Genomic DNA, 25,531 nt, shown 5'->3' on the forward strand with positions numbered 1-25,531 from the left:
GACAACCCAAAGAATGGCATCAAGCAATGCTTTCGCTTCAGCTTCTCGTACCTCAAGTATCCCATAAGTTTTGCATCCTAGAGATCATGAATTCTCCATTGTAGTCCCGAATTATTGCTGCTACCCCAGTCTTGCGTGCTTCCTTAAAAGTGGCTGCATCAATGTTGCATTTCACAAAGCCCGAAGGCGGTCTGTGCCATCGCATTTCTTCAGGCGAGGGTATCATCTGTGTAAGTGGAACTTGGTCTAGTGTTCCAGCATATTTCCATTGTTGGAGTAGGTCGGATGCTAGTGACTATTAACTTTAGCTGGTCTATCCACATCGTTCCATAGTTTATCATTCTGATATCTCCATATGCTCCACAAAATCATGGCTAAGTTGGACTTTTCTTGAGGTGGGTACCGTTCCAAACATTGAGAGAACCATTGTGAAAAGATTCTGATGCATTAGCACATTCCAAAACAAGATGTATCAAGTTAGCGAGGTTCCAACAATTCTAAGCATAAGGGCAGCCTATGAAGAGATGCCAATTACTCTCGATACCAGATCCACATAAAACACAACATATATATGGGGACATTCAGCCCTCGGTTTTGTAGGTTATTGCGACAAGGAAAGCAGTTTCTCACAATACGCCAAAAGAAGAACTTGATCTTTGGTGGTAATTCGAGCTTCCACATTTTAGCCCAAGTCTCAGATGCAATGCACGAGTAGCTAGATTGATTATATGTATTCATAAGAAGCTTATACTCGGATTTGACTGAGTAGATACCATCTCGACTGAAGTGCCAAATTCTCATATCTTCTGAATTTGGTGATAAAAGAGGAATTTTTTTTTTATTTCCTCGATATCTCGTGGTTGAAAATAATCCTGTAGCACATTGATATTCCATTGACTTGCAGATGGATCGATCAAATATGAAACTGTCACAAGATGTTGTTCCTCATCAAGCTGAGTTTGTATATAGAAATTTTCCAGATCACGCAACCAAGGATCATGTAGGATATTTACAGATCGACCGTCACCTATTTTCTAGCGTATACACTGTGCCAAGATAGTTTGAGAGCACCAGATGCTTCGCCATATGAAGCTAGGATTGGGTCCTAGTCTTGCATTTACAAAAGTCGTTTCTCGGAAAATATTTCGCTTTGAGTAGCCGAGAAGATAGAGCATCAGGGGCAGAGATACACTTCCAGCCTTGCTTCGCAAGCATGGCAAGGTTATATCCTTCTAGGTTTCGATAGCCTAAGCCTCCCATTTCTTTTTGCGCACATAGTCGATTCCAGGTCATCCAGTGTATTCATCTCGCTCCATTAGATTTCGAACACCACCAGAAGGAGTTCATCATTTTCTGGAGTTCATCTAGCAAGGAACTCGTCAATAGGAAGCAGTTCATACAATAAGTTGGAAGCGCATGTGCAACAGATTTAATGAGTACATCTCGACCTGCCGATGATAGTGAGCTTTTCTTCCAATTATGGATCCGTGTCCAAAGCCTTTCCCGAAGATAGCTAAATACGGGGTGTCCAGTGGGTTTGACACACCCAAAATAGTTGACAATTCATCCTTTAGTTCTTGATCAATGTTTTTGCTATAAAAGATTCCAAATTTTTGCAAGTTGATAGCTTGTCCACTTGCATGCTCATAAGTCAAGAGAAGTTGCTTCATCGTGTTACATCGAGAGGAGTTGCTTTAATAATATAAATCTTTTTATAAATTATAAATAATTTATTCATTAAAACATTGTATTTAATGTTTAAGAAACGGTTGAAATCGCCCAAGAACATAGTCGAGTTAGTAAGATTTGAGGTGACATAACTTTTCAATATCGCATGATCGATTCTCGTGAATTTTTTGAAATTGTCCTCGGTAAAGTTTATAAAGTTTGGGATGACATGGTTCCCCATCGCCATATAATCGATTTTTGTATTGAGTATATATATTTTTTCACTAAAATATTGCGAATATGCGCAAAAAGTCGGTATTTGCTGCTCTCTCATTCAAATCCCTGATTTCTGTTGGACATCTCGAGATTTATGTTACCATAACGGTAAATCTTTAAAAAGTTACCGTTGAAACCCATAAACCATCGGATTTATTTCCTCCTCATAAGTAGATAAGTTCTCATCCCTCCAATGTCCCTTCTCCTCCTCCGCTCCCTTTCCTCCGGCGCTTTTCGCGCTAGGTACTCGCCGTCGTCGCCTCTCTCTCTCATTCTCGCTTGTCGCCGGATTAAATCGAATCCAATCGCATCGCTTCAGAAACGTGCGATTTCATCGATCTCTGCTTCCGCCGCTTCCGCTTCGGAAACCATCAGTATCTCTGCTCACAAACATCCTCTCCCACCCTCATCCGACGCAAATTCAGCCGCACTTGAATGGGTCAGTCGAACGGCCTTTTGTGGCGAATTGTCCGATCCCGACGTTGGTAAACGGGTCCGACTTTGCGGGTGGGTGGCTCTCCATCGTGTTCATGGCGCTCTCACTTTTGTCACTCTTCGTGACCATACCGGAACTGTTCAGGTTTTTCTTACTTTGTTTCGCGACGCCAATCTGTTCAATATATCGTTTCTTAAAAATAAAAATTGAAAAATTTGGTGATATGTATTTTATTTTTTTTCCCTTTCTATTTCTTTTGGTTTCTGACGATCAGGTAACGACGCTCCCAGATGAGTTTCCGGAGGCCCATTCTGTTATGAATGGATTGAGGCTTGAGTATGTAATAGCCGTGGAAGGTTTTGTTCGGCCTAGACCAGTGGAGTCTATCAACAAGAACATGAAGACGGGATCCATAGAGGTTGGTAATTTATTCTGCAATTACGGTAAATCTATACCCCGATACGTATAAAAATTAATTGTTAATTTGAGTAAAAGAAAAACATTTATTTAATGTTTTTTGCACTTGTCACCTTCTTCTTTAGGGTTGTCTACGCCTTGCCCTAAATATTTTTATCTTCTCAAATCTCTAGCATGTTGAGAGACCCTTGGCACCACAGAGAAGTCAGACTTTTGCAAGTAATTTGTAATCTCAGCTGTGCATGAATAAATATTCTGTTTTTTTGGGAATTATGTCAACTGGTTTTTCTCAACATGTACTCTTGGAATTTGGACATTCTTCATTGATATATTGGCTGTTTTAAACTCGTTGACTGGTTTTTCTCAACATGTACTATCTCTGATAGAAAAAGTAAAATGTGTTGGCTGGTTTATTATGTAAACATTCTCAAATTATTGTTAAAATATCTTATGCACGTAGGTAGCTGTAGAGCACGTCCATGTGTTGAATGCAGTTAGGTTTAAGTTACCTTTCTTGGTGACCACTGCAGAGGAAACCAAAGATTCCATTAAAGAGGAAATCAGACTGAGGTAACTAGCCTTTTCATGGATTTTCATTTATGAATGAATTGGAATTGGAATTCTAAATTTGTAACTAGAACCATTTTCAATCCGTTACATTGTTCATGCTCATAAAAAAGATATAGATATGTGATGGGGATTATTGTTTTAAATATTCTGTCCAAGCCCCCTCTTAACTGTTTTATCCTTAATGTTGTTGGGAAAATGAGTGTATTATTTGGAATTCATCATTTGAACGAGTAAATATATATGATTCTATTCACACTTAAAACTAATTATCTTTGTCCTAGATATTGTACATAAAAAGGTAGACTTATTTTCAAACATTGAGTAATCTTTTGATAATCTCAAATTGTGTAGAAACTGCTCAAATTTGTGGAATATTCAAATCTTGTGATCTTCTCCTGCTATATTATGTCGTCTCTTTTTTTTTCCTCATTTATGTCTTTTAGTTTTCTTGGGTACGTGTTTCTGTGCTCTTGCAATTTTAGGAATCTTTTAGGCAAATGAATGACAAAATATTTAAATAAACATCACTATTGCTTCAAGCCCCCAACATGTTTCTTTTGATTTACTTGTAAAAGAGGTGCTATGCTCTCCCTATTGTTGTCACTGAAGCTCTTTGGTAAAATAAAAAATTGGGTAGGGTTGGAAGAGAAATTAGATCACCATTGAGACATGTATAAAAATTTAAATCTTGTTGATCATTCCTCAGGCTGCATAGACTAAAAGTATATATAATATAAACTTTGCCAGATATCGATGCCTTGATTTACGAAGACCTCATATGAATTCCAACATACTTTTGCGGCATAGAGTGGTGAAACTTATTCGACGATATCTTGAGGATTTTCATGGTTTTATAGAGGTAATAAACCTGACTCGCCGTGCCTTTAAATTACGATGATATTGGTTTAATCATGGAAAAGGGTTATGGGATTGCTTGCGCTCGGTTCCTATTTCCTTCAATTGATCCCAAGTTTATGATGTTTTAAGGTAGATCGAGACTCCAATTTTATCTAGATCTACCCCAGAAGGTGCAAGGGATTATCTAGTGCCTTCTAGAATTCAGGTACCTTTATCTATTTCTATTTTCACTGCCAACTGGTAGGTGTGCTTTGATTTTTAGGTTCTTAAAACATTGTATTTCTTATTGCATTCTTATCATTTTAACTCGTGATTCATAGTATTTAACTGTGTAACTGTGGTCTGCATTAACGATTTTGTTCCCATGCTAATGCTAGTGGCGTTGTATGCATCACAATGTTCCACTATCACAATATGCAACTTGCCACATGTGGTTGCTAGAATAGTAAATAGGAACACGATTACTTGTGGTGAATGCCACAATAGGATGTCATTATCCTTATTAACATGATTACTTGTGGTGAATGCCACAGTAGGATGTCATTATCCTTATTAACATGAATACAAAATTGGAAAATAGGGAACTGGATGAACTTGAGGTCATACTTCGCGGAGGTTCTTTCTTCTTGAAGATCTATAGTCCAACAAAGATCAGCACTGCTGATAATCGTCTTTCTCAATGCCAATTCTTTAAGCACAAAAATTAGTGAAAAATTTAGTAGTGCACTGCATGTCACCATTTAATTGCAGGATCATCCAAAAATAAGGACCTATGAGAAGCAATGGCCGAGCTGTCGGTCGCCGGTTTGGAAGTGGGTGAGCCCATCGTGAATTTGCGGCGACTTTCTTCTCGGTATACGTCGGAAAATGCTGTCCGAAGGCTGGGTAATGGCTTGGTGCCCAGAATATAGCCACACCTCATCAATATTCTGATTTAGATCGGAAAAGAATAGGTCGTCACCTCAAACAAATCTAACTGCTGTCAGGACTGAGTTAGACTGGTGAAATAGGTAGTCACATAAGCATCGCCCTGGCGTAAATCGTGGAGCATGCATTCAATTTCAAAAATTTCATAGGTGTCATCTTTGGAAGAATACATATCTCGTGCGGCATCCAGATGTCCTTTGAAATCTTGTATAAGAGATATTTTTTGCGAATTTCTTGGATCATGGAATTGATTAACCATGACATAACCATGTGTTAGGATTTGGACATGTGTTTTTTGACCAAAATTGTAGGTAAGAAAATTGTGCCTACATGTGCCTTCCAATGTGAACGTCCGCACTACCGTCCAAATGGCGGCTAGCGAAGTTTGAATTTACATCTGGCTTTCACATTTGAAGAGTTTGCTATATAAATAGCTCATTTGCTAGACACCATATCCAAGCTTTCTAAGCATCCCTGAGATATTAAGTGTTTTGTATATACTTGTAATTTTCTCCCTATAATAAAGATTTGCAGTAGCTCTGTGGACGTAACCTATATTGGGTGAACCACGTAAATCTTAATGTTATTGTTGATTATTTTATTCTGTATTTTTTATTCTATATTATCATAATGATCGTCATCGCTTCGGCGTAATTACCTAACAACTGGTATCAGAGCCTTGTTGTAAAATTTCTTAGAATTCTGAGTATGTTTTGTTGTTGCAGCTTTGTCCGATCTTCCTCATCATAAAAAGATTTTTTGCTAAGGCTAGAGAAGTGATGGCCGAAGATGATGGATCGGGACCGGGAATCAACAAGTTCGACGTAACAGATTTTTCGTTCCGGCGGTTACAGATTAGAGATTATCTTTATAGCAAAAAGTTGCACCAACCTCTATCAAGAAAGAAGCCGGAAAAGATGGAGGTTGATGACTGAGAACTCTTTGACCGACAGGTGTTAGGTGTTATACGATTGACCCTAACGAAGATGTGTCACATAACGTGGCGGAGGCACAAACCACAGAAGAGATGATGTCCATTTTATCAGACATGTACGAGAAGCCATCAACAAACAACAAAGTACATATCATGAAAAAGTTATTCAACTTGAAAATGGGAGAAAGTGCTTTGGTGGCTAAACACATCAATGAGTTCAACGCGATTGTTTCTTATCTAACATCGGTTGAAATTAATTTTGATGATGAGATTCGTGCACTTATTTTTTTGGCATCTGTACCAAATGTTTGGGAAACAATGCGGGCAGCGGTTAGCAACTCTGTTGGAAAAAGAAAGCTACAATTCAATGATGTCAGATGTCAAATTCTTGCTGAAGAAGTTAGCATGATGGATTCGGGTGAAGGAACATCATCGAGATCTGCTCTAAATCTCGAGAACAGAGGAAGAGACAGGAGTGGCGAAAAGAGTTCTAACTGATGGCAAGGATTTGGGTGCTGCAAAACAAATCTTTGGAATGAGGATCGTTAGGATCGGGTGAATGGAATCTTGAAGTTATCTCAAGAAAAATACGTGAAAAAGGTGGTTAGCAGATTTAATATGGATGAAGCTAAACACGTGAGTACTCCTTTGGCTATTCATTTTAAACTAACCAAAGCACAATCGCCATCGACGGAGCATGAGCAAGCTTATATGAACAAATTTCTTTATGCTTCTGCTGTAGGAAGCCTTATGTAGAAAAAGGTGTGCACTACACCAGACATAGCACATGCAGTGGGAGTTGTGAGCAGGTTTATGAGCAATCCAGGAAAACAGCACTGGGAAGTAGTTAAATGGATTCTGAGGTACTTGAAAGGCACTGCTAGTTTATCTTTTTGCTTCAGAAAGTCAAATTTGGGCTTACAAGGCTTTGTCGATGCCGACATAGATGGTGAACTGGATGGCAGGAAAAGTACCACTGGGTAAGTGTTCACATTAGGTGGTACGACAGTAAGCTGGGGGGTATCTAAGTTGCAAAAGATAGTCTCACTTTCGATTACTGAAGCTGAGTACGTTGCATCTACATAAACTAGCAAAGAGATGATATGGTTGAGATCATTTATGGAGGAATTGGGTCAGAAGCTTGAGGGGAGCACATTATACGGTGACAGTCAGAGTGCTATTCATTTAGCAAAAGACAAAGCATATACAGATTCGATATCATTTCATCAAATCAGTACTGGAAGACGGAGTCTTGATGCTTGAGAAAGTTCTCGGAAGCAACAATCCAGCCGATATGTTCACAAAGGTTGTGACAATTGACAAACTGAAGTCAACTTCAGTCTGCATTGATGGTGTGAAATCAAGTCTTCAAGTGGGAGAATTGTTAAGATTTGGACATGTGTTTTTTGACCAAAATTGCTTGGCAAGAAAATTATGCCTATGTTCATATGTGTCGTCCAATGCGAACGTCCGCACTACTGTCCAAATGGTGGCTAGCAAAGTTTGAATTTACATCTGATTTTCACATTTGAAGAGTTTGCTATATATAGAGCATCCCAAGCTCAAGAGAGCAACTCAAGTGAGAAGAAAAAATTGAGTGTTATTCTTGTGTGAGTTAGAGAAAATATTTTCTCGGTTATACTTGGGGACAAGATTGTGAGATATTAAGTGTTTTGTATACATTTGTAATTTTCTCCCTATAATAAAGATTTGCAGTAGCTCCATGGAAGTAGCGTAGTCTATATTGGGTGAACCACGTAAATCTTTGTGTTCTTGTTGATTAATTTATTCCACATTTTTTATGCTATATTATCATCATGATCGTTATCGTTTCGGCGTAATTACCCAACAACGGGTATCATAGCCTTGTTGTAAAATTTTTTATAATTCTGAGTATGCTCTGTGGTTCCAGCTTTGTTTGATCTTCCATATCAGAAAAGATTTTTTAGATTTTTTGCTAAGGCTAGAGAAGCGATGACCGGAGACGATGGATCGGGATCGAGAATCAACAAGTTCGACGGAACAGATTTTTCGTTTTGGTGGTTACATATTAGAGATTACATGTATAGCAAGAAGTTGCATCAACCTCTATCAGGAAAGAAGCCGAAACATAATGAAGGTTGATGACTGGGATCTCCTTGACCGACAGGTGTTAGGTGTGATACGATTGACCCTTACGAAGAACGTTGCACATAACGTGGCGGATGCACAAACCAATGTCCATTTTATCAGACATGTGCGAGAAGCCATCAGCAAACAACAAAGTACATATCATGAAAAAGTTATTCAACTTGAAATTGGGAGAAGCTAATTGTTTCTTAACTAACATTGGTTGTGTGAGAACCTGAAATTCCAGCAGAAGCTAACAATTCCAGTAGCACTCAATAATTCAGAAGATGATATTTTTCCAGCAGACAGATTTCCAGCAGAAGCTATTATTTCAGAAGCTGATATTTTCCAGCAGATTAGAATCCAGCAGACCGAATCCAGCGGCAGAAGAGCGAATTCCAGCAGACAGTTACTAATCCAACTTATGATTTGTAACTGAAGCATTTATCATGGAAATTAAAGGCTGTAATGGCACTTAATGGCAGATTATGGCCATTAATTGGGAGGCAAACAGTCTGGAACCTTGCCTATAAATAACACCATCAGACTCTAAATTGGTGTTACACAAATCTTGAGATTATCACTTGAATTTTCGAGTTAAGAGAGTGCTGATTTTCGAGCAGTAGAAACCAGTAGCAAGAACAGCAGATTTCTAGACTTCAACCGAAATTCTTTCAGCAAATTACAGTAAGTGAGTTTATGTATAAATATCTTGAAATCAGTTTGATAATTCCTGTTTTGAAGCAAAGCATATGTATTTCTGATCTCTGATTTTTGAAGCACTGAAACCTAGTGAACTAATGGTAGGAATATATATTCTGAACATTACTGATTAATGGCCTCACCCCTTAGAGGAGAGAACATATATGGGACTGATATCAGTTTAGCCATGAAATTCACGAACGTGCTCAGTGCTTACTTGTAAAATTTCTGATTACTGATTACTGAATACTGAATACTGATTTCTGTTCTGAAAATAAGAATTCCTGTATATTATTCGTATTACTGTCTCTGTTAAAAATGGTTTTGAAAACTGAGATTTATTCCCGCCCCCGCTTACTGAGTGACAACCATATCACTCACCCACAAAATCATCCCAGATAAGAACGATGAAGAAAGGCTAGAAGAAGAGGAGAAAATCCAGTTCTGGGGTTGGTGAAGAAGATTGTTAATTCTCAGTTTTATTTATGTTCTTTTCCGCTGCATCTGTAAGACATTGTTATGTCTGGTTTGTTTTACATTTCCTCTGTAAAACATAAATTATTTGAGTTTGTATCAGACATGGAGATATTCAGTATTTATTAATAAAAAGACTGGTTTCTGAATTTCGTACTTCTGAGGCTTGTTGTTTTCGAATGTAAATTTGAGAGCAACGCCGATGTCAACCAACCCCCGTTCTGGGGCGTGACATTGAAGTGGTATCAGAGCAAAACCGGGTTTCATAATCTGGGGAGGAGGAACTAGAAATAATGAGTTCTTATAGACTTCTGAAAATAAGTTCTGAAAGTTACTAAAAATAAACTACTGTAATAGACTACAGAAAATAAGCTACTGTAATAGACTACTGAAAATAAGCTACTGTAATAGACTACTGAAAATAAGCTACTGAAATAAGTAGAAAAAGAAAAAAAAATTCAGTAGACTAAAACCAGTAGACGAAAAACAGTAGGATGAAACCAGAACCAGTAGATAAGAACCAGTAGATCTGAATGCAGAAGACTGGGTCAGTAAACCCGGAATGCAGCAGATTGGTTCTAACAGTGCTGGAAAGCAGCAGACAATGCTGGAAAAGCAGCAGACTGGTTGCAGTAGCATCAGAATTGCAGTAGACAGTGAATTCCAGCAAGCGCATGCAGTAGACCTCGCAAATGACATGGAAGTTGAGGTGTTTTTCGCGCAAACTTCAAACGGCCATAACTTTTGATCCAGGAGGAATTTTTACTATTAAAAGTATGCGTTGGAAACGGCTTAGTAATTTTCCACCAAATTTGGTACCATTCATGTTCTTGATGTGAAGGATTTTGAGTACATTTTTCACGCCATTCTGAGACCGAAAATTTTTGAGCTATTTCTTCTGTTAATTGTATAGGCAGTACTGAATCTGTTCATTCTAGTATTTGTCTATAACTCGACCTATATTCTTGATATCACTTCTGAACCTTGACTCTCATGTTTTGGATGTAGGATATGACTGACCAGAATAACTATATTAAGAGCTTAGAGAGGAAGCTAGAGAAACTAAAGGAACATAACTACTGCTTAGAGCTGGACAAAGATGAATTGCAACGTCGAGCTGTTCACTTGAGAGGTGATGTTCAACGTTATGCTCACTATCTGCATGAAGCAGAAGAGAGGAATAGGAAGGCTCATGAAGAGTTTGAAACCTCTCAAGAGACCGTTGCAGAGTTCATCGAGTTACGTGATAACTTGATTGAGAAGATCCAAGTGCTCAAGGATCAAAATCACCAACTTGTGCACCAGTATAACCAGTATAGTGAGCAAACTAATGCTCAGATTCATGAGTTGCAGAGCACGGTTGAAGTACTTAGTGACCAGAATGCAGTTCTGCATGGTCATATTGAATATTTACAAGCAGTAATAGACAACCAAGATGAACATGAAGAGGATCCAGAAGAAGTAGAAGATGATCCTATTGATTTGGATTTGGGAGAAGTGATAGATTAGACCATCAGTAGTAGTTTTGTAATAACACTTGTTCCCTTTGCATTTCTGTTTTCATTTTCGAAGTTCTATTGTAATTGCACTTTCTTGGGAAATCAATAAAAGTTATTTCTATCCATTGGTTTCATATTTAAATTTTGAACAATTACTCAATCATTGTGCTTCCTTTGTTTAGTCCATATTCTGCCAAAACCTTAGAACTTTCATATGTGTAGGAAATGGACGGAAGACCAGTAAGAAATAATCGCAACCCTCGTTATGGAAATCGCAACAACAACCGCGATGACGAAGATGCACAACAACAACCACCACCAGCAGTTGGCCTCAGCCAAGTGGATTTGATGGCTATAGCCACGATTGTGGCAACCACGTTACAAGGGTTTGTCAACCCTAATGTTAATCAGCCGCCGCCGCCACCTCCAGCTCAGAATGGGACGAAGCAGCACTATGAGGCNGGATTGAACAGCCGTATTCAATCTGCCCTTGCGGTTATCGAGCCCAATAGTTTTGATGAATTGATGGGAGCCGCCATCAGGGCTGAGAATGACATTAAGAGGCGTGAAGGCGAGAACAAACTCAAACGTCCTCAGTCAAGCCAGTACCAACCGGGCCAACAATTCAAGAAGCCTAGGTTTTCAAGTAACCAATTCACCAGTTCTCCATCTAAAGGAACCACTCCTTCTCAATCAAGCAAAGAGGGAGTCAAGTGCCAAACTTGTGGATTCACTCACACTGGTGAATGCCGTAGGAATTCTGGAGCTTGTTTCCGTTGTGGAAAGATGGACCACCGCATTGCTCAATGCCCTCTTCCAGATCCAAAGAATGGTCCAGCAGGTGGAACAACACCAAACAAGCCTAAAGAGAACAAGCCAAATGCTTGAGTCTATGCTATCACTCAAGAAGAGGCTGACAACTCCAATGATGTCGTAGCTGGTACCATTTTAATCAATAATATACCTGCTTATGTGTTATTTGATTGTGGTGCTACGCATTCATTCATGTCTAAGAGATTTGTCAAGAAGTTAGGAGCTAAGCCTGATAACTTAGAAGAACCATATAGAGTAGCAACTCCTGCAAATCGAATTTTAGAAACTCGCACTCTATATCGGGATATGGGTGTTCTCATAGATAATCAGAGTTTCAAGGCAAACCTGATTCAACTAAACATGGTGGAATTCGATATAATTCTTGGGATGGATTGGTTAGCCAAGAATCATGCTTTAGTAGACTGTCATGGAAAGACGGTAACCATCCAAGCTCCACACCAAGAGAAAATTTTATTTCACGGCAAGACCAAAGAACGAAAGACTCTTCTTTCTGCTTCTCAAACTTGGAAAGCCATGAAAAGTGGAGAAGAAGTTTACCTAGCCATGTTAAGCGAGGTAAAACAAGAATCTGCACTTGCACTAGAAGAGATTCCGGTAGTACAAGAGTTTCCGGATGTCTTTCCTGAAGAACTCCCGGGCACAATCCCCGACCGTGAAGTGGAGTTTGAGATCAACTTGATTCCTGGGGTTGCACCGATCTCAAAAGCACCATACAGAATGGCCTCAGCAGAATTAAAAGAACTCAAAGAGCAACTTCAATAGTTGTTGGATAAGAAGCAAATCCGACCAAACGCATCCCCATGGGGAGCTCCTGTCCTGTTCGTAAAGAAGAAGGACGGAAGCATGAGATTGTGTATCGATTACAGAGAATTGAATAGAATCACAATCAAGAATAAGTACCCACTTCCAAGAATAGATGATCTGTTTGACCAACTCAAAGAAGCTACAGTCTTTTCCAAGCTCGACTTAAGGTCAGGCTATCACCAACTGAAGGTCAAAGCAGAAGATATTCCTAAAACAGCCTTCAGGACGAGATACGGCTATTACGAGTTTACAGTAATGCCGTTTGGACTGACCAATGCCCCCGCAGCATTCATGGACCTCATGAATAGAGTCTTCAAACCTTACCTTGATAGGTTTGTGGTTGTATTCATAGACAACATCCTTGTGTATTCACAAAGTAAGGAAGATCATGAGGAATATCTTCGCCTCACCCTCCAGACGCTTAAAGAAAAGGAGTTGTTCGTCAAGTTCAAGAAATGCGAATTCTGGTTAGAGAGCGTCACATTCTTGGGACACATAATATCAGCAGCAGGAGTATCTGTGGACCCTAAGAAAGTTGAAGCAATCTCAGATTGGCCTAGACCAAAGAATCTGACAGAAATTCGAAGCTTCTTGGGATTAGCAGGCTATTATCGAAAATTTGTTGAAGGATTCTCTTCAATAGCCATACCGCTCACCAAGCTCACACATAAGAACTCTAAATTTCAATGGAGTGAAGAATGTGAGCAAAGTTTCGAGACTTTGAAGAAGAAGCTTACCTCCACTCCGGTGTTGGTATTGCCAACTGACGGCAAAGACTTCACCATCTACAGTGATGCATCTAAAAGAGGCTTAGGATGTGTACTCATGCAAGAGGGAAGGGTGATTGCATACGCGTCAAGGCAGTTGAAGCCGTATGATTAGAATTACCCAACACATGACCTCGAACTAGCTGCAGTGGTGTTCGCGCTAAAAATTTGGAGACATTATCTTTATGGAGCCAAGTGCGAGATTTTTACTGATCACCAAAGTCTCAAATATTTGTTCACTCAAAAAGAATTAAATATGAGACAAAGACGGTGGATTGATTCATGAAGGATTACGACTTGACGATAAGCTACCACCCAGGCATAGCCAACAAGGTAGCAGATGCTTTAAGTAGAAAGGATACGAGTAAGGTGATCCTAGCATCACTTTCAGCACAACCATGTCTTTAAGAGACAATCAAGATAAGTCAAGATAGAGATTCCGTTTTGGTGAAATTGAAAGAGCAATCCAAAGAAGGGAAATCACCAGATTTCGAGACGGATAACAAAAGAATCTTGTGGATGAAAGGACGATTGTGTGTACCAGACATCGATAACCTTCGACAAGAAGTAATGTCTGAAGCACATAAGTCAAAATTTTCAGTTCATCCTGGCAGTACCAAGATATACAGAGATTTGAAGAAAAATTTCTGGTGGAATGGAATGAAGAAAGACGTGGCAATGTTTGTTTCTAAGTGTCACGTGTGCCAGCAAGTCAAAGTAGAACACCAAAGACCTGGAGGACTTCTGCAACCACTAGAAATCCCGGAATGGAAATGGGAACATATTTCCATGGACTATAATTTGGACAAGCTAGCCACATTGTACATGAATGAGATCGTACGATTGCATGGTAATTGGAGCGAACATTTGCCCTTAATCGAGTTCGCGTACAATAATAGTTACCACCGCAGCATTGAAATGGCACCGTACGAAGCTTTGTATGGGCGAAAATGTCGATAGCCACTATATTGGGATGAAGTAGGGGAAAAAGCCATTGTTGGACCCGAACTGATCCAAGAAACAGTGGATAAAGTTGCTTTGATCAGAGAAAGATTAAAAGCTGCACAAGATCGACAGAAAAGCTGGGCCGACCAGAAAAGACGACCCGTGGAATTTGAAGTTGGAGAGAAAGCATATGTGAAAGTGTCACCCATGAAGGGTGTAATCCGAATCAATAAGGCTGGGAAACTGAATCCCAGATACGTAGGACCATTTGAAATTCTTGAGAAAGTGGGAACACTTGCTTATAGATTAGCACTCCTACCCGACATGTCAAGAATTCAAAATGTATTCCACGTCTCGCAGCTGAGGAGATATATTTCTGATCCAAATCATATTCTGGAAGCTGGACCACTTCTGGTGGAGGGAAATCTAAATGAAGAACTGAAGTATGAAGAAATTCCGATTCGAATTGTGGATAACAAAGACCAAATACTGAGGCGACGAACTATTCCATATGTCAAAGTACAATGGTCCAACCACACTGAAAGAGAAGCTACTTGGGAGTTAGTAGAAAAGATGCGAGATCAATACCCTTACCTCTTTGAGAATCAAGTGTAGCCAAGTTTCGAGGACGAAACTTCTCATGAGGAGGGAGGGATGTGAGAACCTGAAATTCCAGCAGAAGCTAACAATTCTAGTAGCACTCAATAATTCAGAAGATGGTATTTTTCAGTAGACAGATTTCCAGTAGAAGCTATTATTTCAGAAGCTGATATTTTCCAGCAGATTAGAATCCAGCAGACCGAATCCAGCAGCAGAAGAGCGAATTTCAGCAGACAGTTACTAATCCAACTTATGATTTGTAACTGAAGCATTTATCATGGAAATTAAAGGCTGTAATGGCACTTAATGGCAGATTATGGCCATTAATTGAGAGGCAAACAGTCTGGAACCTTTCCTATAAATAACACCATCAGTCTCTAAATTGGTGTTACACAAATCTTGAGATTATCACTTGAATTTTCGAGTTAAGAGAGTGCTGATTTTCGAGCAGTAGAAACCAGTAGCAAGAACAGCAGATTTCCAGACTTCAACCGAAATTCTTTCAGCAAATTACAGTAAGTGAGTTTATGTATAAATATCTTGAAATCAGTTTGATAATTCCTGTTTTGAAGCAAAGCATATATATTTCTGATCTCTGATTTTTGAAGCACTGAAACCTAGTGAACTAATGGTAGGAATATATATTCTGAACATTACTGATTAATGGCCTCACCCCTTAGAGGAGAGAACATATAGGGAACTGATATCAGTTTAGCCATGAAATTCACGAACGTGCTCAGTGCTTACTTGTAAAATTTCTGATTACTGATTACTGAATACTGAATACTGATTTCTGTTCTGAAAATAAGAATTCCTGTATATTATTCGTATTACTGTCTCTGTTAAAAATGGTTTTGAAAACTGGGAGTTATTCCCGCCCCCGCTTATTGAGTGACAACCATATTACTCACCCACCAAATCATCCCAGATAAGAACGATGAAGAAAGGCTAGAAGAGGAGAAAATCCAGTTCTGGGGCTGGTGAAGAAGATTGTTAATTCTCAGTTTTATTTACGTTCTTTTCCGCTGCATCTGTAAGACATTGTTATGTCTGGTTTGTTTTACATTTCCGCTGTAAAACATAAATTATTTGAGTTTGTATCAGACATGGAGATATTCAGTATTTATGAATAAAAAGACTGGTTTCTGAATTTCGTACTTATGAGGCTTGTTGTTTTCGAATGTAAATTTGAGAGCAACGCCAATGTCAACCAACCCCCGTTCTGGGGCGTGACAGGTTGAAATTCATTTTGATGATGAAATTTGTGCACTTATTCTTTTGGCGTCTGTACCAAATGTTTGGAACCAATGGGGGCAGCGGTTAGCAACTCTGTAGGAAAAAGAAAGCTACAATTCAATGATGTCAGAGATCAAATTCTTGCTGAAGAAGTTCGCAGATGGATTCGGGTGAAAGAACATCATCGAGATCTGTTCTAAATCTCAAGAACAGAGGAATAGACAGAAGTGGCGAAAGTGTTCTAACCGATGGCGCGGTAGGTCCAAGTCAAGAAATGGAAAAGACAAAAGCAGCTTTGAAAAGAATTTGAAGTGTTGTAGTTGTGGTGAAACTGGTCACTTGAAAAAAAACTGCAAATCAACAAAAAATAATGCAATTGTTGTTACTGAGAAGGTACATGATGCTCTATTATTATCCATGGAAAGCCTCATTGATTCTTGGGTTATGGACTCAGGAGCTTCGTTTCATACCGCTGGTTATCGTGATGTATTCGATAATTACGAAAACGTGTTCCTGGCTGATGGAAACCTTTGAAAATAGTTGGTATGAGTGATGTTCGGATGACGATGTCAAATAGATATGTGGAAAATTAACAAAGTTAGGCATGTACTGAAATTGACACGTAATCTGATCTCGGTGGGATAGCTCGATGACGAAGGCCATAATGTGACCTTTGGTGGTGGTTCCCGGAAAGTGAATAAAGGAGCCATGATTGTTGCTCGAGAGAAGAAAACTTCAACACTTTATATGACTTCTAGTTTCAGAGATACGTTACCAGCCGTGGATGTTGGAGCTAATTCAAGTCTATGGCAGTGTAGGCTTGGGCATATGAGTGAGAAGGGAATGAAGATTAAAGACCGTTGAACACAAGATATGTGAAAACTGTATATTTGGAAAGCAGAAAAATGTGAGCTTTTCAAAAGGTGGTAGAGAACCAAAAGCAGCAAAGTTGAATCCGGTTCATACTGATGTATGGGGACCATCTCCGGTGACATCCCTTGGAGGCTCAAGATACTATGTCACATTTATCGACGATTTAAGCCGGAAAGTTTGGGTTTATTTTCTAAAAAATAAATCTGATGTTTATGAGACCTTTAAAAGGAGGAAAGCCATGGTTGAGAGAGTGAAACCAACTTGAAAGTGAAGTGGTTACGGTCTGATAATGGTGGTGAATATGAAGATGATGAGTTCAAGAAATATTGCGCATAGAACAAGATAAAGATGGAAAAAACCATTCCTGGTACACCTCAATAGAATGATGTAGCTGAAAGTATTAACATGACCCTGAATGAACGTGCTAAGAGCATGAGACTGCATTCTGGATTACTGAAATCATTCTGGGCGGATGTTGTCAACAGTGCAACATATCTGATCAACAGAGGACCGCCCCATACCTTGCCGCTCCATACCTCTTCGCGTATTATGCAGCATACTTGATCAACAGAGGACCTTCGATACCGCTTGACTGCAGAATACCCGAAGAGGTATGGGGCGGCAAGGTATGGAGCGGCAAAGAAGTAAACATTTCTTTCTTCAAAGTGTTTGGATGTTTATCCTATGTTCATATTGACTCTGATAGCAGAACAAAGCTTGATCCGAAATCAAAGAAGTGTTTCTTTATTGGTTATTGTGATAATGAGTTTGGTTTTTATTTTTGGGATGACCAAAATCGGAAGATCGTTCGGAGAACATATGTATATAATAAGTATTGTACAATGACAAGTCAAACTGTGAATTTTGTGAATTTGGCTGAATAATATTTTTATTCCTTACACTTGGTATTTATACAAGAATTACCAAATCTCCTATTAAAATAAAAATAAAATATTCTATCAAATCTCCTATTAAAATAAAATAAAATATTATCCTATTAAAATAAAATATTCTATTAAATCTCCTATTAAAATAAAATATTCTGTTTCTATTAGGCTTAGAATCCGGAATCAGTTGTCAATAACTAATTCCGGATTTAGCACATTTTCCTATTATAGAATAAATAAAATAAAATCCTAAATACAAATCTTACTAGGAAATAATAGGAATTCTAACACTCCCCCTCAAGTTGATGCATAGATGTCGATCATGCGCAACTTGGATTTAAAAGAGTCAAACTGAGGTCGATGAAGATTTTTAGTAAGAATGTCAGCAAGTTGACCATTGGACGGGACGTACGGAATGCAAATTTCCCCGGTGTCAATCTTTTCTTTGATAAAATGACGGTCAATCTCGATATGTTTAGTCCGGTCATGTTGAACTGGATTATGAGCAATGCTGATAGCAGCCTTATTATCACAGAATAACCGGAGAGGAGTAGTGAAGGACATATGCAGCTCCCGAAGTAGAATCTGTAGCCACAATAGTTCACACACACCGTTAGCCATAGCTCGATATTCTGCCTCCGCGCTACTTCGGGCAACAACAGATTGTTTCTTGCTCTTCCAGGTGACCAAATTTCCCCAAACAAAAGTGCAGTAACCCGACGTGGAGCGGCGATCATGAACCGAACCTGCCCAGTCCGCATCAGTATAGGCCGACACATTCCGAGAGGAATTCTTGCGAAAAAGAAGGCCCGAACCCGGAGTACCCTTAAGGTAATGGAGAATACGAAAAACAGCCTGAAGATGGTGTGCATAAGGGTCATGCATGAATTGACTGACTACATTCACAGCGTGAGCAATATCGGGGCGAGTATGTGCAAGGTAAATGAGGCGGCCTACCAAATGTTGGTACCGAGACTTGTCAACGGGAACAGCGTTAGGAACGTCGCACAATTTCTCATTAGGATCCATTGGAACAGTAACAGGTTTGCAATGTAGGAGACCTGTGTCGCGAAGTAAGTCGAGAACATACTTGGTTTGGGACAGAGCAATCCCTTCAGATGAGCGTGCGACCTCCATCCCCAAAAAATAACGTAGGGGTCCCAAGTCCTTCATAACAAAGGTAGAACTGAGAATTCCTTTAAGCCTTGCTAACTCCGGAAGATCACTGCCGGTAAGAACAATATCATCGACATACACAATCAAAATCGAAACAAGACCCTGAGAAGAGTGCTTAAAAAACAGGGTGTGGTCCGATTGAGCCTGAGAATAACCGTGGGTAGTGATGACTGATGTAAACTTCCCGAACCAAGCCCGGGGAGACTGCTTAAGGCCATAAATAGCCTTACGAAGGCGACAAACGTGACCCGGAGGAGAGTCTGCAAGGAAGCCCGGAGGGAGCTTCATGTAAACTTCTTCTTCAAGCTCACCATTTAGGAAAGCATTCTTGACATCAAGCTGATAAAGGGGCCAATCAAGGTTAACGGCAAGTGAGAGTAGAACACGGACAGTATTAAGCTTAGCCACCGGGGCAAAGGTCTCCTCATAATCCACCCCATAAGTTTGGGTATAACCTTTGGCAACTAACCGAGCCTTGAAGCGCTCTATTGAACCGTCAGAATTATACTTGATTGTAAATATCCAGCGGCAGCCAACCGCATGCTTCCCCGCGGGTAACACGCCCACCTCCCACGTATTATTAGTAGTCAAGGCATCCATCTCCGACATAACAGCCTCCTTCCATTTCGGATCCTCCATGGCCTCATCGATAGAGGTAGGGACACGGGTAGTCTGTATAGCAGAGGCAAAGGCTCGATAGGAAGTGGAAAGGTTAAATGTTTATACTGAAATCACCTACATACGAATATTTTCTCTGAATCACATATATTTGTTGATACATAAGTAGTCTTAAAATACCTCTATTTTAAATGGGAAGAAGATGTTTTATATGACCTTAATATTTTTTAATTATTTAATTTTTTTCAATGTCACTCATCTCCATTCGTCTTCCTATTATTACTTTAATGTTCGTAAAATTAATAATTTTTTTAATGTATAACATTATGAGAGTGATTTTCTATTAATTTGATGTCATTGTATAAATGAAAGTAATTAAATTTAAATTTAAAAATAAAAGTAAAATTTAAATTTAAAATAAAAGTAAAATTTAAATAATAAATAGCTTGATTATGTTAAGTGCTCTATTAATAATCCTATTAAACTAACGTAGAAAATAACTTAAAGAACATCATGAACATTACACAAATTATAAAACCAAAAAAAGGTAAAATAGTAAGTTTACAAAGTAAAATAAAAATAATAATTAATTTGATTGAGTTAAATACACTATTAATTATCATATTAAACTAATATGAAAAATGACAATAAACAAAACGATAAAATATGAACTTTACAAATAAAAGTCACATATTTATAATAGTAATAGAAATAAAATAAAATAGATGTTAGTAATAGTAACAATTTTTTTAAATGTATAACATTATGATAAATTTATAAGTAAATCAAAATAAATAATTAATTTGATTGAGTTAAGTACACTATTAATTATCATATTAACTAACATGAAAAATTACTTAAAAACCCCATGAACATGAAAAATATAAAACAAATGAAAGAGTAAAAAAGAAAACTCACAAATGAAAGTTAAGTACACTATTAATTAACATATTAATCAAATAGGCAGCGGTTAACACGGCATCGTTCCAAAAACGAGTAGGAACTTTAGATTGGAACATGAGGGAGCGGGCAATCTAAAGTAAATGGCGATTTTTTCTCTCTGCGACACCATTTTGTTGGGGGGTGTCGGTACAAGAGCTTTGATGAAGAATTCCGTGAGAGAGAAGGTATTCCCCCAGGATGGAATTAAAGTATTCACGACCGTTATCAGTCCGCAGGACTTGAATATCGTTATGAAATTGAGTTTTGACAAAGGAGTGAAAATTTTTAAATGTGAGGGCTGCCTCAGATTTATCTTTAAGAATAAATACCCAGCAAAATCGAGTATGATCATCAATTAATGTTAAAAACCATCTTTTATTGGTATAACTCGGGACCCGAGATGGACCCCATAAATCACTGTGTATAAGGGAAAATGGAGCAGAAGGTGTATATGGATGTGGCAGATAGTGACCACGGTGGTGCTTTGCTAATTGACAGATATCAGATTGAAAAGAAGACGTATTTTTATTTGTAAACAAAGAAGGGTACAAATGTTTTAAATAATGAAAACTCGGATGACCTAATCGGAAATGTAAAAGCTTAATTGGACGAACATTAGAAAAAGAAAAGAGGCCTAAGTGTAAAGGTCGATCGTTAATGGGACCAGTGTCGTCTTCGTGGTGAAAGATGTAGAGGTCATTCACTCGTCTAGCATTGCCAATCATCCTCCCCGAACGACGGTCCTGAAAAACACAAACATCAGGGGACAAGTGTAAGGAGCAATCTAGATCAGTGGTTAATTTACTGACGGATAGTAAATTGCAATGTAAATTAGGGACATGTAAAACAGAGGTAAGGGTTAAGGTGGGTTAGATAGTAATGGAGCCTTTGCCAGCAATGGAAGAAAATGAGCCATCCGCAACCTGGACTTTATCACGACCCGAACAGGGAGTATAAGAAGAAAACAACTCGGAACATCCAGTCATGTGATCGGTGGCACCGGAGTCTATAAACCATGGCCGATGGTGTAAGAACGAAGCTAAAGCTCAAGGGATGTTACCTTGACGAACATGGGAAGTCGATGAGGAAGCAGGAATAGGCTTGAGGAGACTCAGCAATTGATGAATTTGATCAGCGGAAAAAATCGTAGGGGCAGGGGTAGAAGACCGTGGAGAGGTTGTAGTAGCCACAACGACACCTTTTCCGGTAGTCTTTGAGCTCGATGGTAACTTTGGGGGCTTGCCATGTAGGGCCCAACACTTCTCCCGAGTGTGCCACGGTTTATGACAGTAATCACACTCAAAATAGTCAGATTTGCCCGATTTCCGGGAGTCATTGGTTCGAACTTTGGCTGGGGCAGGGGCCTGGGTAGCCATGGCAGAAGGCTCGAAAGAGGCGACGTCGGGGCCAAGCATGACCGTACGGCGGCTTTCTTCACGACGAACCTCGGAGAAGACCTCCCGCGGAGTCGGGATAGGATCCCGGCCAAGTATCCGACCACGAACCTCATCGAGATCCTTATTAAGGCCAGCAAGGAATTGGAACACACGGTCTTTCTCGATCAATTTGAGGAACCGAGCATGATCCGCAGAGCACTTCCATTCAAAGTCATAGTACAGATCGCATTCCATCCACAAGGCCATGAGATCGTTGAAATATTGGGTGACAGATTTGGATCCTTGCTTAGCATCCCGCATCTTAGTAGTCACCTCATAGAGTTGAGCCGAGTTCCCAACATCTGAATACGTATCCTTGACAGCGTCCCACAAAGCTCGTGCTGAAGGTAGAAACAAATAGGAGCGACCAATAGAGGGCTCCATGGAATTGATCAACCACGACATAACCATGGAATTCTCAATCTCCCACGCATTGTAGGACGGGTCGGTTTTGGCAGGTTCAGTCGTGGTACCATTGAGGTGGCCAATTTTTCCTCGTCCTTTGATGAACAAGGTGACCGATTGGGACCACTGCAGAAAGTTGGTACCATTAAGCTTATGGGTAGTGATCAAAAAATTGGTGGAAATTTCATTCTGGTTAAGATTGGTGGAAGAGTGGCCTCCACCAGTGGGTTTTGTGGTAGATTCGCCATCAATCGGAGTGCTCGGGGAAGATGAATCAGCCATATAGCTTCCAAAAAGGAATTCCGAGTTGCTCATAATAGAAGAGCAATCGGAAAAAAAATGTCGTAGGGTTAAAGTATCGGATCGATTATAGCTCTGATACCATGTGAATTTTGTGAATTTGGCTGAATAATATTTTTATTCCTTACACTTGGTATTTATACAAGAATTACCAAATCTCCTATTAAAATAAAATATTCTATCAAATCTCCTATTAAAATAAAATATCTCCTATTAAAATAAAATATTCTATCAAATCTCCTATTAAAATAAAATATTCTGTTTCTATTAGGCTTAGAATCCGGAATCAGTTGTCAATAACTAATTCTGATTCCGGATTTAGCACATTTTCCTATTATAGAATAAATAAAATAAAATCCTAAATACAAATCTTACTAGGAAATAATAGGAATTCTAACACAAACATTGGAGCTGGAAATGAATGTCCTGACACCAGACCTGATTTTTAATAGCCGGGTGGTTAGGGTGGTTAAAACCCAAACCTGATATTTTTTAAAATCACCCGACCCAATCGGGTTGGACCGATTACCCGAATCCGAATGTCCACCCTATCTGTGGACGACTCGAGAAGATTAGTGGCCGAGCATGCTGGATTTGAAGTTCCGACGGTGTTAGATAAGCCGTCGGAGGAGACGGAAGTTTCCTGAGATGTCATTCCGTATTTTGTCATCGACCGCTATGTCTCGGATAATTGACATTAATAGAAAAGATACATGAGAGGAATTATTTAGTTTATTAAATGACTAATAATGAAATGTTACTCAAGAATATATAGAAGTTGTACTCAATCAATTATTATATAATCCAGTCTAATTTGAATTTAAACAAGAAGATAAAATCTTATCTAAACTAACAATTAAAAGAGTTATCTTATCATCAAATCTATAGATATTCAACACATGCTTTTAATGAATATTGTATATAGTAAATTTTGTAGAATATTGGATTATCCTCATCTTATCAAGATTGATAGGATTATCATCAGCTTATCTAGATTGATAGGATCTTGTTTGCGTTATCTTTTATATTTGAATTTTTAGGATTAGAATTATCGGTATCTAGTTATCCCATAGATTTAGAAATTTAGTTAACTTAGGAGTCTATAAATTCATTGTATCTAACCATTATTTTTTGAAGCAATAATAAAAGTGAAGCATTTTTTTCTCTGCTATTCTCTCAAACTACATGATATCAGAGCCAGCGAGAAGAGCAAAATACAACATGGCTTCACCATCCGTTTCTTCAACTTCCGAGGCCACACCGATCACATCAACAGTGGCCGAAACCTTTTCCCTTCCTATAACGAACCACAAATTACACGGAGAAAACTTCCTGCAATGGTCGCAATCCGTTTTTATGTTCATTCGAGGAAAAGAGAAAGAGAAGTTCATCTCTAGCGCAACAATATGCCCTGCTGCAACAGATCCAAAATTCAAGGTGTTGAATTCAGAGAATAATAAGATTATGTCGTGGCTAATCAACTCGATGACGACAGAAATCGGTGCAAACTTTCTCTTATACCGAACTGCGAGGGAAATATGGGATGCGGTTCATGACACCTATTTTTCCAAAGACAACACGTCTGAACTATTCGGCATTGAAAGCACCCTTCATGACCTCCGACAGAGAGACTCCTCTGTCACGACTTATTTCACTGCTCTTATTCGACATTGGCAGCAACTCGACCTCTTTGAAATCTACGAATGGAAATGCCCAGACAATGAAAAATGTTATCGGGCAATAGTTGAACAAAAACGAATCTTCAAATTCTTACTAGGGCCTTCATAGCACACTTGATGATGTGCGTCAGTATTCTCGGAAGTGCGCCATGAAGAAAGTCGCATAAAAGTCATGCTAGGATCTCAACAACCCATTTCTACCATAGACTCTTCAGCACTTACTGCGCACAGGCCTTCATTTCCGCATAATGATCACTCAGTTGCTGCACAGTCTTCACCACTCTTTAACAACAGCGGGAAATTCAAACAGGGACACCTATGGTGTGAAAAATGCGAAAACCCAATCACACAGTGGATACTTGTTGGAAAATCCATGGGAAACCCGCTGACTAGAAACCGGCTAGAGGAAACCCGCTGACTAGAAACCGGCTAGAGAAAGACGGCAAATGCGGCTGTAACTGAGAATCAACCCCATGAACCCCAACCTTTCACAAAAGAACAACTCGACATTCTCCAGCAAATGCTCAGCCAAACTAATTCAACACAAACCTCATCACTTGTTAGCATTGGTAATGTGGTATATCGAGGTATATCTTCAATTGCTTTGTTTGCACAACATGAGTTATCAGATTGTTGGATTGTTGATTCTGGAGCCTCGGACCATATGGTGGGAAATTTGAAATCATTTACACATTTTAGTTCTATAAGGATTCTCATTCAGTACGCATTGCAAATGGCTCATGCTCTCTAGTGACTGGTTAAGGTTCAGTTCAGCTAACTCCAGATATTTTTCTTGAAATATGTGTTATTTGTACCGGATCTAAAATGCAATCTCTTATCCGTGAGTAAGCTAAACAATTATCTCAAATGCACAACTAAATTCTTTGCTGATTCTTGTGTTTTTCAGGATTTGGCATCGGGGAAGATGATTGGCAGTGCTGACCTTTGTGGTGGATTGTATCTCCTAAAGATACATTTCCAAGAAAAGCTTGAACAATACCACCACCAATCCGCCACCACCTATTCCTTCATGTGCTGTTTCGACTTTCAATTTAAATAAAGATAATGAGATCTTGTTCAATAATAAGAATTCTAATTCTTTCCAATGTGATATTTGTCAATTGTCCAAACATACACGGTCCACCTTCACACCACAAAG

General features: G+C 39.0%; 1 protein-coding gene across 1 annotated transcript in view; it reads left to right on the forward strand.

The window, feature by feature from the left end:
* Positions 1 to 2,080: 2,080 nt before the first annotated feature.
* Positions 2,081 to 25,531, forward strand: part of LOC140986191 (aspartate--tRNA ligase, chloroplastic/mitochondrial-like) — a 30,871-nt gene continuing 7,420 nt past the window's right edge. The window contains exons 1-5 of the mRNA XM_073454252.1: positions 2,081 to 2,524; positions 2,655 to 2,798; positions 3,258 to 3,367; positions 4,115 to 4,226; positions 4,359 to 4,430. Of these exons, the coding sequence (XP_073310353.1) occupies positions 2,138 to 2,524; positions 2,655 to 2,798; positions 3,258 to 3,367; positions 4,115 to 4,226; positions 4,359 to 4,430 (825 nt within the window). The 5' untranslated portion in view covers positions 2,081 to 2,137. The remainder of the gene's footprint in view (positions 2,525 to 2,654; positions 2,799 to 3,257; positions 3,368 to 4,114; positions 4,227 to 4,358; positions 4,431 to 25,531) is intronic.

The sequence above is a fragment of the Primulina huaijiensis genome, chromosome 10 (genome assembly GCF_012295235.1).
Source record: "Primulina huaijiensis isolate GDHJ02 chromosome 10, ASM1229523v2, whole genome shotgun sequence".
NCBI lineage: Eukaryota > Viridiplantae > Streptophyta > Magnoliopsida > Lamiales > Gesneriaceae > Primulina > Primulina huaijiensis.